Source organism: Lutra lutra, chromosome 2 (assembly GCF_902655055.1).
Source record: "Lutra lutra chromosome 2, mLutLut1.2, whole genome shotgun sequence".
Classification (NCBI taxonomy): domain Eukaryota; kingdom Metazoa; phylum Chordata; class Mammalia; order Carnivora; family Mustelidae; genus Lutra; species Lutra lutra.
The window spans coordinates 8,337,103-8,357,419 of record NC_062279.1 but is presented as its reverse complement, the minus strand read 5'-3'; the positions used below and the strand labels follow the sequence as shown (position 1 = coordinate 8,357,419).

The following is a 20,317-nucleotide window of genomic DNA, read 5'->3' as shown; positions in this document are numbered from 1 at the left end:
GCTCAGAACATAAGCAGCAGCATGGAGGACCACAGGGGAAGGGCGGGAAAGCCAAAGGGGGAGAAATCAGAGAGGGAGATGAACCACGAGAGACTACAGCCTCCGAGAAACAATCTGGGAGTTTCAGAGAGGAAAAGGGTTGGGGGAGGGAGTAGCAGGGTGATGGGTATTGAGGAGGGCACATGCTGTGATGAGCACTGGGTGATATACTTAACCAACAAATCACTGAACATGGCATCAATGACTAATTATGTACTATAGAGTGGCTAACTGAACATAATAAAAAAAATTTACAGAAAAAAAAAAAAGAATTGGCAGATCATCTAACGAGGGAAAGCATTACAGCGATATTTGAAATGAGGCAGTAAAGAGGGACAATGTCCACACTCCTGGTCTGAAGCCCACCGGCTTTGAATCCAGGGTCTGTCAAAAACGAGCACTAGCTCTAACATTAAACAGAATACTTAACTTCTCTGTAGCTCAGTTTTCTCATTTATACAATACAGATCATAATAATTTCCATGTCATAAGATTGTTGGGGGTTCTAAACACATTACAATATATAAAACCCATAAAAATATAGCCAAATACATAACAGACATTATATGGCTATAAACTGTTATTGTTTTCAGATTTCTCGGTAGCAGTATTTGATGGAGGAATTCAAGGAAATGACATTTTCAAAATGCTTAAGAAAAGACAGTGTGAGAATTTTATATCCGCTTGAACAAATATTTAATTATAAGGGTGAATAACAGAAAAATTATAATAAATATAAGGAAGGAATAAAAATTAATATATTGACTTATTAACAACATATAATTAAAAATTAATTCATAATTATTAGTCATTCTTTATCCAAAATTTATTCAGAGTGTTAAATGTCAAGTATTATTTTCAGTTTTTACATATATTAACTAATTTAATATTCACATAAACCTCATGACGGGGCACCTCGGTGGCTCAGTGGGTTAAGCCTCTGCCTTCAGCCCAGGTCATGATCTCAGGGTCCTGGGATGAAGCCCCACATCAGGCTCTCTGCTCAGCGGGGAGCCTGCTTCCGACCCCCACAGCCCCGCCCCGCTCTCTCTGCCTGCCTCTCTGCCTCCTTGTAATCTGTTTCTCTCTGTCAAATAAATAAATAAAATCTTAAAAAAAAATAAAAATTAAAAAAAAAAGAAACATAAACCTCATGAGGTGAAGAGAGGTTCACCAAAGGTCAGTCGGGGTAGGACTGATAGGCAATCAAGAGTATCTCCATACTTAGCCTTCTTTGTAAGGTCTGTAAATGTGAGACAGATCTTAAATACAAACCATCTGTTCTTTGTTCCCTTTCTGAGTCTTTCCTCCATGAAAGCTTGTTTACAGACGTTATCTCTCAGAAATGGTCCTTGAGTGTGGTTTCTGTGGAGGCAGAAACCTCTCTTTTGAAGGAGTTTGGATTTTGGTTACCTGTCCTGTTGTGTTCTCTTCCACATAAAAGGCCAATTTGTGGTTGAGTCCAATTGTGGATGAAACCAAATATTTCAGAACAAAGGACTAGGACTAGCCAGTTGGCACTCATATGCAAATGTGTACCAAACATGGAGCTCTATTGTTTTTTTTGGACAAATCATGCACACATTTCTCCCAGTTTTTGAGTCACAGCAAGGAATGACTAAGGACAGAGAAAGCAATATTAAAGTTAGAGACCTTGACTTTTCTATGGTTAAGAAATAACAATTGTTGGTTACCTACCCAGCACCTTAAGCCTACAATCATGACAGAAAATTGCTAAGAGGGAAAAGAAAAAAAAAAAAAAGTCAGATTCAAGCATGGTCCCAGTCATCTAAATCTAGTTCTGTAGGTCTCTGCTGGAAACTGGCCATGTCCTGCGGTTGCCATCTTGCCGTGTTGGCACAAAGTTCTGTTGTGTAAGTTTTCTCCACTCAAAGACCAAATGCTTCTAAAGAATTCTTAAGAATTCCTAATTTTAAGTTTTCTAAAGGAAAATCAATCCTGTTGTCACTGGGTTAAATCTTTTTTTTACTTGAGAAAGTATTTACTTTCTCAAGTTTAACTGCTGTCTAGTGATCAAGAATTACTGAAGAGTTCCCACCCATTGTGGATCTTCTGCACTTTTTACGGTGTCTTCCAGCTGACAAAGTTTGTGTTTTTTAGGTCATGTAGAGGCCACTTGAGAGAAGATGAAGGAAATGTAACTCATCCCTGTTAGTACTAAGACTGATTAGATTGCCGAGTCTCTTTTTAAAGTGTTTTGCCACATCTGCCCAAAGCAAAGTGGAACCAGAATCGGGGTAGAAATGTGAACCTTGAAAGGGCACTTGTGATGTGTTCTTATGGTAAGAGTTAGTGAGTGCTCATCTGAGTTTAAAAATACCACTTACCTTCTTTTTTTTATGAGGACTGAGAATAATATGAACAATAAAATTTCTGAGGGAACATTAAGGCTTTGAAAAGATCTCTAGTAACTATCCCAGTACATTGAGTGCCTCAGTTACTGGAAAAATAAGTTGGAATTCCTCAGATTGAAACCACAAGGTCAAGTAATTTTTTTGCTTCTATAAGAACCTTTCCACCAAACGAAAATTTCGTTCCCCCTTGAAAATCAGCAAATATTAACTAGGGTATTCAAACTCCATCACAAGCTGCAATTGTATGAACTCATTTGTGAGTGTTCAAGGGTGCCCTAAAATTTGAGTTCTTCTACATTCCATCTTTATAGTTTTACCAAGATTAATGTGATGCAGATGAGACATGAAACCAGAGACAGCCTCAGCAACCTTAATAAAACTTTCTCACCACTGCTGATAAAAGGTCAGTGATCAATTTGTCTGCCTTGGAGTGGGTAATTTCTTTTAAATGTTTGCAAGTTTCCAGTGGAAGGTTTCTGAAGATGTCAAGCAGCCAAAGTGACAGAGATTATCCCCATGTGTTTGTTTCCCCCCACAAAAATATCTTCATACTCTAAAACAGGTATTATGTCACAAAAAATATTCCTCAGTAAAAGTCTTTGGGAGTTTAAGGGAAAATGAGAAATTGAGTGTGTGACCGTCCTTTGTGGCAGCCTCACTGATTTCATACTTCCTTTTTTCCTTTGGGTTTCACTCAGCAAGGGTTTAGAGGTCGAGCAAAAGGACCATTTTCCACTCCAGTTTTTGCTTGCATATGAAAGCCCCTAGTTCTGACTGAAGGCCATTCAGTGAGGAAAGAGCTGTAGTCGTAGCTGCTCCAAGAGCTACACCTAAATGTTTTCCAAAGGGGTTTAAGAGCCTATTCCCAAAGTCTCCAGTGTATTCATCTGTTTGTGGACATGGTCTCCAAAATTTTTGTCTAATATTTATAGTTTTTCTAAGTTCCTCTGATTTTATTATGGGATTTGAGGTCTTTTAAGCCACAATCAAAAAATTCACAGTACCTTTTCTATTGAATTTTATCACATATGAGGTTCCTAATAACATATAAATCAATTGAAACAGATCTGGGGACACTGAATTAAACATTCTTATAACCACTGCAAATTGTAAATTTCCGCCTGTCCTGCACAGGCTTTGGAAAGCCTTTGAAAATCACTCTCAGCTCAAACCACAATCAGGGCTTAAGTTCCACCATGAGGGGCTTGTTCTGATCTGGTTAACTTTAAGAGACAATTCAGCTTTTGGAGGGGCTGGCTGGCCGGCGGGAGAGGAGAGCTGGTCAGAGTGGTAGAGCAAGAGGGTAACTGAGGGCCACAGGACAGAAGAAGAGTATGATCAAAACTTTTAGGTTCAAGTTGTGGTTTGAGCAGATCTAGAAAAGAGATAGTCTTTCACATTTTTCATTGGTTTCCTTCACCAGAATATTTAGAGAGGCAACAGTGGAATCTGAATTCTCTTGCAAGCTTTTGCATACCAATAAAAAAAATACAGGTCATTGAACATTTGCAGTTTTACTCTTTCCATTCTAAACCACTTCTCAAATATGAGTAATGTTGTTCCAATGAAAGGTTTCCCAAAATGGCTACCGAAGTTAAACTATTGTTGGTAAATTTATGCCATTTAGGAAGCAACTCACATGTATTAGTTACGATGTAAATACATGCAAGACACCTTCGGAAGACACACACTCGCGTCTAGGCTGAGAGGAACACATGATAGTTTGGCAATGGTCAGTCAAATCAGTGGTTTGTTGACCTTATGTCCTGGGCACACAAACTAATGGCTAGGCAGCTTCCAGTGGCCAACCTGACAGGTCTTGGGAGACATAATGCTCGGACATGAACTTCCTGCTCACCATTAACAACAGAAAATAATGAAAAGAGTGGTGACAAAAAGCAACGTTGCTTGTAATGAGACAGCTTTCTCCCAGGGATATACGTCTACAAATCTCATCAAATAATCAAAGAATTCCTGAAAGGCAATCTTCCAGGACAAAATACACTTACCATTTGATAGTTTGATGACGAGAAGCTGGAATTGAGATCTAATGCAAGACTTATCTCATCACTGTGGCCTCAGTGGCCCCCCCCATTTCTGAGAGGGACTAGGCTTTGGCACAAAGGAGGTTTTCAGTAGGATCTTGGTGGGACTTCCAGGTGGTTGATCTCCCCAAAACATCACCAGATAACCCTTCAATAAACAAAAGTCACATTTAGTAGAACTTACTGCATTAAGGGACAGAGCAATGTCTCAGAAGAGATAAGTCAGAAGTAGAATAATTGTAGGACTTTGGGGACTAGACTCAAGTAGGTTAAGGGGGTCTTTCAAAGTGGAGAGTTGAGTAGGATTGAACAAAGCTGTGATGTCACAGTTTAGGACTGGTTGACACATCTAGGTGAGGGTCCTGAGTAAACTGCTACTTGCCAGTGTGCAGTTATTGTCTTGACTCTACTGATTTGTGGGCATTTCCGGAAGCAAACAGTGGATTTAATTACTAGTTTGCCATCATTGTTCCTGCGTTAAAGTTTCCTAGAAGGAATAACTAAATCACTTTGCTATAAGTGGGTTTATGGTTGCCTACAAGTCATGTTCACAGATGGTCTCAATTCTCAAAGACTCTGATTTTAATACCTATAAAAGCAGAATTTCAAATAAAAACATCAGATGTTACAAAAATGGGTATACAACAGTAAATGAAAATTTTGATTAACAAAAAAAAAAAAAAAGAAGAAGAAGAAGAAGAAGAGGAAGAAAACATGATAGGGTTGCCTGGGTGGCTCAGTAGGTTAAGCATCTGCCTTCAGGTCAGGTCAGGATCCAGGAGTCCTGGGATCTAGCCAGGCCCAGCATCAGGCTCCCTGCTTAGCAGGTTGCCTGCTTCTCCCTCTCCCTCTGCCCCTCCCCCTGCTCCTCCTCCTCTCTCTAGTTCATTTTGCTCTCAAATAAATACACTCTTTAAAAAAGTAAAAATAAATTTAAAAAGATCAAGAACACTTCATTTTAAAATTCACTCTCAAGGGGCACCTGGGTGGCTCAGCCAGTTAAGCATCTGCCTTTGGCTCAGGTCACAATCCCAGGATCCTGGGATCAAGTCCCACATCAGGCTCCCCGCTCTGTGGGGAGACTGCATCTCCCTCTACCTCTGCCTATCTGTCTCTCTGTCTCTCATGAATAAATAAACAAAATCAAATTAATTCATTAATTAATTTAAAAATTCACTCTCAAGACTTAAATATTACAGTAAGCTCAAACTTGGAACTATCCAACAGAAAGAGCACATACTGAAGTGGTTCCAAAATGAACTGTGTACAAAGTCACCAAGAAAGTCTCAGCGCAGCTCTAAACCCAACATCGTCTATAGTACAACCAAGTCCAATAAAATTAAAAACTATTAGAAAAAATCATACATCTTTTTCCAACAGCAACAAAAGAAAATTGAATGCCTCAAAGAAAGAAAGTCCTAAGTAAATTAAGATAAATTTACAACTGCTCTTCAAAGAAGGCACAATAGCCAAAAGTGGCAGATAAAGGTAGAGCAGAGAAAGTAGCCCTTTTTACAGCGAAGACACTCCAACAGCCAAACCAGGACGGTCTTCTGAGACCGCCGTCTTTTTTTTTCTCTCTCAAGTATACTTTTTGCCAGCGTTTCCTTTACTTAAAATAATAAGTGGTAAAACGATAACATTTTTGAGAGGAAAAAGAGCCTGTATGTGCTTTCAGCTGTATTTCAAATAAAATAAATCAGTTAACATGACGCCTTTTGATACATTTTGATTCTGTCTTCACTCTATGCCAGGCCCTAGGAGTGCTGCAAGTGCCTGAGATTCCCAGTGTGGTTGCCTATGGGGGTCCAAAGCACACATGTCACCGGGGGGCCAATTGAAGGAGTCTCTGATGGTGCACTTGAGCACGTGTTTTTTGAAATTTCCCTTCGGTATTCTAAGGGCAAAGCTGAGAATAGCTACAATAGGGAACAGTTCAAAAGAAGCTCTGACTTCGACTTCAGCCCTACTAGTCTGGCTTTGGCTCTTTCCTTCCCACAGCTCTATCGGTATCTGAGGACAAATATGGCAAACTGATGAAATACAAGTAGAAGGACAGCAAGAAGCATGACAGACCCAGAGGGCTAGCATCCCCCCCAAACAACTCAGTAGGCTGTGATCTTGGGCCAACTCACTGAGTGGACAGAACATAATAAAGAAAAAATTACAGAGCTCAAATCTTGGGCACAGCAAGCCAACTTCACAAATGCAGGGCAACGTACATGGGACTGAGCAGCAATACACACGAAAAATTCTTGAGGCATTTAGTTGATTTTAAGCATAGCGTGAGTCAACACTCATTTGGCTGCCAGAAAAGAAACTTTATTCGAGGCTGTATCAACACATGAGCAATGGCTGGACGAGAAGACCCTTTCTACACACTTGTAGAGCGCTTTCAGCTCTGAACCTCATCCTGAGCGGTTTCCTTTACGATGAACATGGAAAATTAGATTACGGTTGATGAGGGAATGTGGAGCTGTCGTTTTCCTAAAAAAGGATATTTAGCTTGGAGGAAAGCTAGCATAGGGAGAACATGACAGATGTTTTCAAAATAGTTGAAGAACTCACATGTGGAAGTTAGATTAGATTTATTGTTTAAAATCCAGAAGTCGAAAGCAATGGATACGTGGAAGGAAATGCTTTTTGGCAATGTTGATTTTCAAAAGGCAGAGGACTCCCTGTCCCTGAAGATATTTGAGCCTTCTAGTATGTAATGGGGGGGGGGGGGGCGGGGTTCAGAACTTGGAGAGTTGAATCAGGTAACAAAGTCTCTTCTCCGTCCAAGACTTTATGATCAGTGTATTTAAAAGTAGCTCCTGAAACCCAGCATCTGGGTCACCAGCGACTCGTCCAGTCAGCCCCAAAGAGGGAGACAGCCCAGGCGATGGGCGCCACAACGTGACTTTCCAATGGGGAAATGCAGTGACTTTTCTGCAGATGTCACTTTCCACGCTGTGAACAGCACACGTGTCTCTTGATCACTCCCTTTCTCCCTGAAACCCAACTTCCCTGCAGAAACTGACAGTGTGTGTCTTTCCTCTCCTTGAAGACTGTGGCTCTACGTTCCCCACCCGCCAAAAGTCTGGGATCCGAGGGGCTCCTCAGCACTCATCCCGATAGCCCGCCCTGCCCTCTGAGCTGTCCCGGGGTGCCCGGCTGCACACGAAGCGACCCACAGGCAGGGAAAGAGGGGCCCGCGGCGGGGTCTCCGCCATTGCGAGGACTTGCCCTCGGACCTCTTGAAACTCCGGGACGGCTGGCAAACCTCGAGCGGGGGCGCAGGGGGCCGGGCAGGAGCCGGGCAGCGGCCGAGGACAAAGGGTCGGCCGGCCTTTCCCGGGACGCCGGCCCAGGCGCGCTCCGCCCGGCCCCGCGCCGCCAGCCTGCCCCCGCTGAACTTGCCCCCCGGGCCGCGCTCCCGGGAGGGGGAGGGGAGAGGGGAGGGGACGCGGGGCGCCGGGGCGGAGGCGCGGGCCGCAGGGAGCGCGAGGAGCGCTTCCGAGGGAAAGTGAGAGGGGAGGGCGGCCGGGCTCGGCACGCTCCCTCCCTCGGCCGCTTTCTCTCACATAAGCGCAGGCAGAGGGCGCGTCAGCCATGCCCTGCCCCTGCGCCCGCCGCCGCCGCCGCTCGCCCCGCGCTCCGGAGCCGCCCGCGCCGCCGAGCTCCCCGGCCTGGCCGCGCGGCGCCCCGCCGCCCTCCTCCCGGCCGCCGCTCGCTGCACCGGGGAAGGGGAGGGGAGGGAGGAGGGGGCCGCGGGCTCGGGGGGGTCGGAGGGGCCGAGCAGCGCCGAGGGGGTCGGCTTTGCCCCCCTCGTGCCAGAAAGCGAAAACAGAAAGGCGAACCGAGGAGCCGTCCCCCCTCGCCCTCGCCTCACCTCGCCGGCCCCGAATGCGGGGAGCTCGGACGTCCGGTTTCCTGTGAGGCTTTTACCTGACCCCGCGCCCCTCCCCGGCACTGGCCGGGACCGCGCCGCGCCGCGTGGGGAGCGCCGAGCCGCGGACCGCTGCCGCCGCCTCCGGCCGCCCTCGGGGGTCGCCGGCGGCTCCGCGCGGAGGGAGCGCAGCGTCGCGGGGGCGCCGCGCGCCCACCCCGCCCCCACCGCGGCCCGGCCGCCGCGCTCCCGGTCCTTCCACCATGCACTTGCTGGGCTTCTTCTCTCTGGCGTGTTCCCTGCTCGCCGCTGCGCTGCTCCCGGGTCCGCGCGACGCGCCCGCCGCCGCCGCCGCCTTCGAATCGGGACTCGGCTTCTCCGACGCGGAGCCGGACGCGGACGAGGCCCAGGTAGGTGCGGGGCCGCGCGCGCCGGGGCCGGCCTGGGGGCGAGTGCGGGGGCGCTGCGGTGTTGGGGGTCCCGGGGACCCGGCAGCCGTGCGGAGCGTGGGGTGCTGTTCCACCTTCTGGGCGTTGCATCCAAAGTTAACCGAGCTGCCCGCACGCTTCCTGGGAGAAAAGTTTTCTTCTCCTGGTTTTTTGCGGTGGAGTTGTTGCTAAGTCGGGAAGCAAAGTCAGCAGAAAGCGGCAGCCGCAGAGGCGGCGGGTGATAGAGATCGCAACCTGCTGGGAGCGGTCCCCGCGGGTGCACCCGGCAGGCTTGAGCCCTCGCGGGGCGCGCGGCTCGGGGGAGCCCGGGTTCGTCCGGTCGGGACGGCTCTTCTCTTCCCCCATCAGATCAGTGGGCGTCCACGCAGCTCCGGGGGCTGGGGCGACCCGTCATCCGAGGTTTGTTTTCCCGGAGCGTTACTCTTATTTGGAGCACTGGGCGTTTTTAGGGAAAGTGTAAAAGGAATGTTGTCACCGGCTCGGGGCTCAAGACGTGAGATTCACTTGGAGAAGTTGGGCAAAGCACGATCGCATGTAGATCACAATCGGGCATGACTTTTCGACTTCATAAACTCTGCGTTTCTGAAGTGCGCTAAAGTACTGAAAAGTAAGGTGGATAGTTTTGTTTATTAAGTAACAGAGGGTTTAACCCTTTGCCGGAAAATGTTGCCAAGGTACTTTTGAGATATTCTGATTTTCATATAGGAGTGACTGTATTTGTGCCTGCTTCTGCTCTTCCAAAATGTGTACGTAAAACGTTCAGCCTTGACATAAGGGTGGATAGTGTGCTGAAGAGTTTGGGAACTCCCGGAGAAGTTTTATATTCCACATACTGTGGGAGCCTCCTTTCAAAGGCGTGCAGAGCCCCTGACTGGGTCCAGAATGCAGTGCTTTATTTCACCTCTTGGACAGTGGTGTGTGACTGTCAGCTGGGAGGTGACTTGATGAACATATGTTGAATGTGTAGAAATTGAATTGCCTCCACAGTTATATTTTGAAATAACGTTTTACGATGGAGAAGACAAAAAAAAATCAAACTACCGTTAAACTTTAAATTTGGGGGACAAATTATTTAAAAAAAACAATTCGTAACTATATATGGGTCAAGGGAAAGAAAACCTTGGGAGGAAAAAAATGTTAAATTGCAGAACAGAGTGTATTATGTGATTTGTAAAATAATTTTCAACACAAATACTTAATGTTGGTAGAACTATTATCATGAGAATGTCTCCCTGTGTTTAAATGCCACAAAAAAACGTAACATTAGACCCACTTACACTTCCTGTAATTTGAATGCCTTGGATTTCATGATATCTGTTCACTTTCTGTCTCTGCAAAGTCAAATTATTAAAAGTATGACTTAGTAAGGCAACACCCAGAGAGGTGGCTGGTGAAGAGATCAGGTAACCTCTTTGAGAGCAGGTTATTACCTGTGGTAACTTACTTGAGTTTGCAGGAGGAAAGTGTGAAGAAGGAAGTAAAATGAGAAGTCTTTCCTGATAAGCCAAAAGCCTGTGTGGGAGTCACTCACTGCTGGGTCAGCCTTGAATGACTGTGCCCATGTGTGCACATGCATGTTTGTTTTGTATGGGTGTGCGTTTGGAGGTTAAAGTTATTTTTCATCTTCAAAATCCTCTTCTTTGGTGATGTAATCAAATCTTTCTTTGGCTGTAAAAATCTTCACGTGCTTTTATTTGCTTTTCATATTTAGCCATCTTTTATATCCCGCATGGTGAATGCGAGTTGATATTCTGTATGTGACAGGGACTCTCTTCCACTTGAAACATCACTTTAAGTCTCTGAGTTCTGCAGCCCCTAAGACAGTATATTATTTCTGCACCAAAATGTTCTTCATTGGTCGAGTGGAGGCTTGACGGGGCAAGCGTCATTAATGCCTTTCGTGAAGTTGCTGGCTCCTTGCCATGGTCCAGAGACTCCATGTCTCTCCCTAGTGGCCTAAACAAGTGGCTCATGAGGAGGTAAAGCTGGGAGAGGAACTGATTGTTAACTTCCTGTGCTCTACAGAAACCCCACCCCAAGAAGAGATTTCAGAAGGTAAATAAGAGACACTAAGTATACAAAATCTTCTATAAATGCAGAGTTTTGGTAATTGACACTTAGGAAGTATTTTTATAGTGTTTAAAAAAAAATACAAAACAGGTCACAAACTATAAACTGAGCTTAGCCATCCAGTCTTTCACCACACTGCCCCCCAAAGCCATACAAAAAATGGGAAGTAAAATCGCATACGTGAACAAGCATATACAAACATATATATCATATACATCCAAGCGCATATGAACAAGACTCCCTTGTCCCTTGACTTATATTTATTAGGTTCCTCTTTTCCTGGTTATGTGACTTACTAACAGATCCCAGAATGTTTCCCTGAAGGATCTTAGTACAAGCAAGCCAACATGAGAAAAGTATGGCAGGCAAAGTACTGCCTATTATATAATTAAAATTATATAATTAAAGTATTATAAAATTATAATATTATATAATTATTATATAATTAAAATTAAGAGGAACTATTTAAAATTATCGTCTAACTCAAAAACCTGCAAAACCTAGCAAGAGCACTAGATTGCTAAATACAATTGCTAGATTTGCCAACATGAGATTGTGTAGCATTCACTCTGGTTGGTTGGAGTTGAGTTTTTATTTTAAAAGAAAAAAAAATTGTTTATCATGAAAAAAGAGAGAATTACAAGTAGTATACTTTTATTCCAAAAAGGGGTTTAGCAGGGAGTATAAATACCTAGGTCTTTATATATTTTAGAGCAATGAATTCAAGGAGAACATGTCTTATGTTGCACATGCCTGTGTTAAAGATCAAAATCAACAAAAGAAGGCTTAAAGGTTTATAATGTCTCAATTAAGGGAATAGTCTAGATCAAGTATTATTGAATGAGCAAATATAACTTGTTTTGTTTTACATAATTAACTTTAAATAACCCTACTTTACAATTTAAATGCAAAAAAAAAGATTATTTTAATCTTAACACTAATTGCTTTAATGAGAATAGCTGTTTTCAATTAAAATAGTAAAAGAACATATGGTTTATGGTTACTATCACAAAAAACTTTCTAGTAATGGTAACTAGTTTGCAACATGCCAGATTTTCTTTCTCCACTGTTAATAATTCTCCATACTTTTGTTCTTGTTTTATTTGTGTTTACTGTTTCAAATTAATCAGTGATGATGTTTTTCAACAAAACATGTGTGGGTTAACTGTATTAGAATTCCCTAGAGGTCTTTAAATTTTTTCCCCTTACCTAAGACCAACCAAATCTCTAGGTTTGGGCCTTGGAATATACATTTAAACTAACATCCTAAGTCATTCTCAAGCATAATGACAGTTTTAGAATCACTGAACTATGGTATGTAACAATGACTAATTTCATGGGTTTTGCCATCTTCATTATGTAACTGTTGAGTTTGCAGGGTAATCTGTTAGGCAGGGGGTATTTTAAAAGATGTAAGCCATTTTTCCTCTTTTCGAGGAGCATACAGCTCAGATAGAAAAAATAAAGGCTTAAGCACAAAAATACTGTGAGGTATTGAGGGAATAGTCCCAGAGCATCGTCTGTGTCCTGAAGTTTGCACAAGAGAGTCATCCACGTGGCCTAGAGTGCCTTGACAAGAGGCAGAACTTGGGCTGTAACTTGGGTGAGAATTTCCAGCACGTGACTAGACTATATCAAGCATGGGGATCCCATTTGGGTCGTGGATGGGGTGAGAAGTTGAGAAGGCAAGGGGTTATATAGAATAACAGTGAAGAATCTTAACTATGAGTAAGTTTTTAAAAATGGTTGTGGTCACGTCACGTATGACCCAAGCCACTTGAAGGTGAGTTATGGAGGATGATTCATGCTCTGAGCACCTGAAAGACACAGGTAATAAGAGAAGTTTTGAAATCATTCTGGGACTGATTAGAAATCATAAAGACTTGCTGGGGACATGGTCTAGTGAAGAAACAACAACAGTATTCTAGAAGGGAAGTGATGTATAGAGCAGAGTTGAGGCAGCAGGAGCAGAAGTCAAAGCTGTCACTGAGAAAGAACCCATAGATTTGTGGACTCACTCACAAAGAAGATGAGGGAGTAGAAGAAACGAACCTTGGCATCAATACTTTAATCGTAGGGCAGCGTGGGTCCTCCTTGCAGGTTTAGGGCACTGCGGAGAAGAGCAGAGACTGGTTTTCAGGGATCCATGATGGATGACGACAGCATGATTCTGTAAATCGCTTAAGATTTTACTAGTCTAAAAACTCTTTGGAGAAGCAAAATAAGCTTTACAAATTAACATCCCATTGGAGGAAAATCATTGCCTAGGATCAAAAGGACTTAAACTGTGTAATATCCTTAAAGTATGTGAGCATTTGACAAGTACTATTACAATTCTGAAAGGAAAATTAAGAGTCTGCATATCCTACCGCTCTGCATTGAAAATGGAGAGGTAAATTTTACTCCACTAAATTAGGCGGTAAGCGCAACTATAATACGTAGTCATTGACTTGCGGCCTTCTCTGTGCTTCATGTCGCAGGACCCGTGACATTTCTTGGATGTTCTGCAAATGTCCATACTCTCTGGCAGCAGTCTTTAGAAAGGGGTTCAATAGTAGGGAAATATGAAATGTCTGTGAAAGTGGAGACCTATGAACTTTCTTGTCTTCACCTCACTCCACATCAATTTATGTCGGAGGCCCAGAGTTTCACTCCCTAAGAGCCCCTTTCTGAGGAGGGCAAAGGATTACATAATGGAAGGATTGGGTTTTTGTCCCCTTTTCCCAAGCATCTACACTTTAATGTCACATCTACAGTTTTTATGATTATGAATTGCCTTAGAGTGTACGATTAAGTGTTTTGTCAGCCTCCTCTCTTGGAAAAGATTTCTGACCCAACTTTGAGTGATGCTGTTATCTATGGTTTGGGACATAAAAGAGCTCAATTCCTCTTTCCTTTGGGTTTCACTTCTTTGAATTTGTTCTTCTGAATTCAGGACACCTGATGAACAGTCATTTGTTCAAGCATTGATTATCAAGATTGCTTTGTCGGAAGCACTTCTTGGTATCAGCTGCACAGCTTTAGGGCTGGTGGGTCTCTTTTCTTGTCTGTCCAAGTTGACCTGAGACGGTGGAGGGTGGTGGACTGGGGAGACTGCTTTCTGCCCTTTCGGTTCAGCGGCTCTTGAGGTAAAGGTCTTGGCCTCCTGACCAACATGGTTGCCAACCAGGAGTTCTGTCTCACAGCTCTTTCTAGGATGTTTTGGGACTCAGAGGCTGGTGGGAGAGCACAGAAGGTTGCCTGTGCCCCTGGCACTGGTGTTTTGGGCAGCTATCGGGGTATTTGCAGGTTCAGATCACTTCCTGGGGACCGTGCAGACGTCTGTTTGTTGAGGAGGCATTCACACGATCATTAGATCTTCTCTGTAACATCCTCAGCATCTCTGTGTGCCCTGCACTGTGCCAGGAGCTGTTCAAGTTCAGTTTGTTTTTCATTACGTCTTTCTGAGATGGATGTTATTTTATTTCATTAAAGATAATAAGCCCAAGCCTCGAATGACTTAGCCGGGAGCGGAGATAGAACTTTCTTTCTTTAGTTTCTCTTTTTAAAAAAAGCTTCTGCAGCACTTATTTTAGAAAAGTGTGATCATGGGTTTGGGCCTTCTGGATTTGTGAAAGGCCCATGACCATAGATAGTCTTTTCTTCCTGCAAGTGGTAGCTGTGGGCAAGAAGGCAGAGAGAAGAGGTACTCTGCACATGGGGCCTATCCAGTTACATTTATTTAAGTCCCAGTTCCCTTACAATTGGACAACTTTCCTCCAAGCCTTACCATATGGTGCCCCCTCCGATGAAAAGGTGGTCATACATGGCCTGAATCCATAGTAGCATTGCATGAATGCGTGCGTAACAAGAATTCTAACCAGAATTCCTATCACACAGTTTTTCTAAGTTGCACTAATGCAACTTCAGTGGAAAATTATGGTTTTACCTATGCCCAGTGACCTTTCAGGAATAACTGGATTTGGAAAGAACGAACTGTGGTTGGTAGAAGGATTCAGGTCGTTGGACTTCCAGGCATGCGTTGTTGCATCTTGTACCAGTTACATTATTTCCAGTCGGTGTTCATTCTATAAATACTACCTAGTCCTACCGTTGTTGCAGAAGGCACATTTGTGAGTTCAGATCTGTATAAATTGTGAATTAAGGTATCTTTGATTTTTCACGTTAGAAAAAGACATGATAGTTCATTGAATGATGATAGTTCATTGAACTTACGTCATTCAAAAATTTACAGTAAATATTATAAATTTGTCTGTATAATTGTTTCTTCTGAAATTCCCTCATGTAAATTATTCAGCTGCTTCCTATCATTAGTAGACTCACTCTTTTTCAGAGTTTGTAGTTTAACTGTAAGAGAAAGAAGACCTTGTTTTTATTACTGGGCATCCATCATAAAGTCAATCAAACGGATGCCTTGAGATGCCTATCACTGGTACATTCTTGCTGTGTCCTGGTACTGATCGTGCACCAGTGGCTTTCAAATGTGAGGGGGCATTGGTGCAGTTCTGAAATCCAAAAGCTCCTTTTCATAAATTACTTGGTCCTGTACCCTTGATCTGATCTAACAAAAGGTTCTTTATAGTATTTATCATCTAAGTTTGCATATTTCTAATTTCATTAGAGACAGAGTAATGTATTTACTGATGAGGTCGGCCTTGCCGGGAGTTGGTTGTATGTTGGTTACGTATAAAAGGTATATGCAGGCACTGGGTCTTCGGAAGGATTCTGTGATCTGAAGCGAGCGCAGCCCCCGGGCAGGGTACGGGATTGGACAGGGGAGCACTTCTTTCCCAGAGGCGCCCCCCAGTGCCCTGATCACCTCAGCGACCACCCGGACGGGGAACTGAGGGATTCGGGAAGCAGGCCACGGTGATGCACTAGTTCCACTTCCCTGTTAGGATGAGATTTATGGATTTCTGACTCCACATTCTCCTACTCGAATCTACTTCACTTCGGGAGCATTGTAATGAATTCTCACCCACGGCAGCTTTGACCATAGCAGGAAATGGCAATGCGGTGAGTGAGGCGTACAGTGCGGGGTGATTCCTGTCTGTAACAAGCATGTGATCCTTCGTGAGGAACGAGAAGCTTACTCACTTAAAATACCAAAAATGGGCTACACCGTAAATGCAGACAGTGTCAGAGCTGTTATAAGCAAGTCTCCTGATTTACCAGAAATTGTTGGGGAAGCCCCTGGCGGCTGCATGGACAAGCATGGGAAGGCTGGACCGGCGTTCGGTCAGCGGCAGAAAACAAGTGGATGCTGGTTACAGAAACAAAGGAGGGGGGCATCTGGGATATTGAGAGCAAAGCAAAGAGGCAGGAAGGCCAGTGCAGTCAAGAGGGGGTTGGGGGGACGCCTGGGTGGCTCAGTTGGTTGGACGACTGCCTTCAGCTCAGGTCATGATCCCGGAGTTCCGGGATCGAGTCCCGCATCGGGCTCCCAGCTCCATGGGGAGTCTGCTTCTCCCTCTGACCTTCTCGCTCATGCTCTCTCTCACTGTCTCTCTCTCAAATAAATAAATAAAATCTTTAAAAAAAAAAAAAAGAGGAAGTTGGGGAGGTGAGTGGGGAGTGGACCGCTTTGGCTGAAGTGTCCAGAGCTGTAAGGGAAACCGAGGGGAATCTTGTAGAAGGTGTAAGAAACCAAGGAGCAGGACCTAACTTTGGAACTTGGCTGAAAGCAATAGGACCACTGCAGATACTTGAGTGATAGGCTGAAATGGGTGTCTGAAGGAGCTTAATTGGGTATCATTGTACAGAAGTGTCTAAAAAAGAGAAGTAGAAGCTGGCCACAAGCTTCCCCGGAGCCATTTTCAGCTGCAGCCTTCCTTGAAGCGTCTGTCACTGCCTAGCTCTTCTCATTCCATGGACCACCCATATATGGTATCTGAGCTCCACTATATGCTCCTGATTATTTCTGATGGATAGTGAAGACCACTGCGGACTTATGTAAGCACCCATCACTGCACTATCTGGAAACATTTATAAAATATATTAATAACAGACATTTTTTCTATTATGGCTCACATTCCAAACAGAACAAGCAGTGTAAACAGTGGTCATGATTAGTTACATACACACCCACACACACACACACACACATTCTGCCCCCCTTTCTCCGCTCCCCCCCAAACTTAGTCACGCTTCAGACTGCCAGCCATGGCTTATGTATTCTTTCTCACCTAGCTAATTATTTTTGGACATCCACTGAAAGAGAATTAAAAAAAAAATCAGAGTATATGATATTATATTCCCTATAGCCTATATACTGATTGGTAGTTCAGCTAGCAATTAAGGAGCTAGAAAGTGAGGTGAGAGAGAGATTGATAACCTTGAAATGTCCTAGCAGTCTAGCAGTTCCTCTTTTTTTTTTTAAAGATTTTATTTATTTATTTGACAGAGATCACAAGTAGACAGAGAGGCAGGCAGAGAGAGGGAGGGAAGCAGGCTCCCTGCCGAGCAGAGAGCCCGATGCGGGACTCGATCCCAGGACCCTGAGATCATGACCTGAGCCGAAGGCAGCGGCTTAACCCACTGAGCCACCCAGGCGCCCAGTTCCTCCTTTTTTAAATTTTTTTTTTAAAGAGGCCTCTATCCCCAGTGTGGGGCTTGAACTCAGGACTCTGAGATCAAGAATCACGTGCTTCACCAACTGAGCCAGACAGGCACCCCAGCAATTCTTTTTAAAATCTGCTTGCAAGTATTCCTACCAACAGTAAGACTAGGCAGGGGAGAAGCAGAAATGAGGTATCAAATTCTGTAAATTTTTGTTAAATAGATAGGTTTCATCATCAAAAACACATCACAGACCTAAGTACTGTGGTCCTAGACATTTGAAGTAACTGTGATAGTCTTCAGAGTGATTCTCCAGCACCTTCCACCTAATTTATTATATTTGTACTATAAGCTTTCTGACAGTTTTCCTGACTTCTTAAATATGGAAAGGGGAGGTAATATTGATACTTGATTTTGAGAAAGTTGAGGAAAATCTACAGTGTTAAAACCCTCAGTGTACGGAGGCTACGTGTTGTAGGTTGGCTTAGAATGTGTTTCCACATCTCCCGTGTGCTCCGTGGGTTTGTGTCTTTCCTTGAGTGTGACAGCTCTGGTAGGTGGTGATGGTCATCTCCTGAAGTGCCCTGTACTTAAGTCATAGCTGAAAAGGATTCTGGTCCACACAGGAGTGTTATAATGCCATATAATTTCATATGACCTCATCCTGAATACTTCAAAGCTTTAATGCTTTATGTTTTTTTAAGATTTTCTTTATGTACTTAAGAGAGAAAGATGAGAGAGAGAGCGCGAGCGAGCATGAGCCTGGGGAGAGGGAGAGGGAGAAGCAGACGCCCCGCCGAGCAGGGGACCCAGTGTCCCTGATGCAGGGCTCCATCCCAGGACCACAGGATCATGAGCTGAGCTGAAGGCAGACGCTTGACAGACTGAGCCACCCAGGCGCCCCAAAGCTTAAATACTCTAAAATTTAAATCTCTATTAAAGAAACAGACTGATGTTGCTACTTCAATGTGTAAACCTCTCAAGTCTGTATATTATTAATTGTCATAAGAGAAATAAAAATATACATTCTAAATTTACAGGGAAACCATTCCAGAAGATCTAAAATATTAAAAATACCATTTAAAAAAAGAAAATATAATGGTAGAATGTTAAACACGAGAGGTAAACTTGTGTAAATTTGTTTAGAAAAACGTAATTGCCCTGCTTCTTTGGGGCATTCTTCCAGAATGGGAACCAGCAAAGTCTGTGCCGTCGTTGAGATGAATCATGGAGTAGATACTTTACTTCTAGGGCGTGTCTGATTTACTTGAGTGCCCTCGTTTGTCATAGGAGTTGATTTTGTTTGATGGTTCTGTTTACTGGTTCGCCAGACGGTCAGTAAACACTGTGACTTTCATGGTGCAGAAACTTGATGGTGATGGGGGTGGGCAGTGTAGGAGGTGGCAAGCAGACAAGGAAGAGGAAATTCAAAATGAGTGGTATAGACAGATTCTGGCTCTTCAAGAGCTAACAATATGTTATTTCTTCAATAACATCTTGAAAGTTTACTTCCTTAGGTTCAAATACAGATGTTAGTTGAAGTATTTTAGGAACTTTTGATCAGAAACCGTATTTCTAAACTGAAAATGTATTTCTGACTCAATCTAAACCAAAAGATAAGGCAGACACTAGATTTTCAGCCTATTTGTAAATGAATAAAGAATTAGATAATACATCATCTATACAAATCCATACATATCCATGTGGATTATCTATACAAATCTATCTGCAGATACTGCTGTCATCTTGTTTTAAACTGATTTTCCATATCTTTATTTCAGGACTGGAACTGTATGCCGTGATGTAAAATATACTTTATATTTTAAGTTCCATTCCATTTTCAAATTTAAAGTGTAATGTAATTTTCTTCACAGTCATTTTTATTCTCATGCTGTTTTGTTTTTTTTTTCTGTTAAAAGTACCATACTTATGTTTTTTGGTCAGAAACAAGATTAAAATAACATCGCATATTTAATATTCCTTTCTATGTGGAGGAAACATTCATGAAATTAATAAGACTTCCAATGTGAAGGACTTGAAATAGATGAAAAGTTTCTAAAAGGAAAGAGCACATTTGACATTGTGGTTGTTCTGGAAGCTTCTCACATATATGAATGGGTGCCCCTGGGAGAAGGGCCACACTCCTGGGAACTGGCCTGGAGGAGGGGAGGCTGACTGCTTATCCCTTTCTCAGCCAACTAGTGTTCAAAGGTTTAATGCCTTTTTTTTCTGATAGCAAAAATAATTATCTTACTAAGAGATGTGTTGGTAAGAGCCCTATAAGCTTTCCTCAAGATAATAGTGCATTTTCTTCTCTTTACCTTGTTGCACGGCATCTTTTCTTCTGATGCCCCCTTCCCTCCCCTCAAAACCATTTGGGGATAAACTTGACAAACAGGAAAATGGCCCCGATTCTCTTTAACCCTAGTGACCACACAGCTGCCATGAATCTTTGGGTGGAATTCCTATAATCTGGAAAGGGGGACTGTTACTTCCTCTCATTTAGATTCCTTGGAAGTAGCCGGTTAATCTCCAATACCAGACGTGAGGCCATCCCAGACCACCGTGGTTTACTTTATTACAGTATCCTTGCCTGCGTGGAATATTTTTAATTCTTTCTTTTTGTTTGCATCTGTTGTGTGTATTTAGTTATTTTGCCCATCTTAATGCCCTCTTCTGAGTCTATGTTTTGAAAAATGGAATACTTATTTAGATCCATGTTTGCTTATGGGTCATGACACTTACGACTTCCCTAAAAAACAAACTAATCCTTTTGTCTCAGAGCCAAATTTAAATTTGGGGACGATCGTGAATCATTGTTTGTTCTCTTTGAATCCTAGGGCTTAAAAAAAAAAAAAAATTGGTGGCCATCCATGCTGAATTAGAATTTTACTAAGGCCAGAATTACTC

General features: G+C 43.3%; 1 protein-coding gene across 1 annotated transcript in view; it reads left to right on the top strand.

Moving 5' to 3' along the window:
• The first annotated feature begins 8,444 nt into the window (after positions 1-8,444).
• VEGFC (vascular endothelial growth factor C) overlaps positions 8,445-20,317 on the top strand; it is a 102,216-nt gene continuing 90,343 nt past the window's right edge. The window contains exon 1 of the mRNA XM_047714233.1: positions 8,445-8,740. Coding sequence (XP_047570189.1) covers positions 8,594-8,740 — 147 coding nt within the window. The 5' untranslated portion in view covers positions 8,445-8,593. The remainder of the gene's footprint in view (positions 8,741-20,317) is intronic.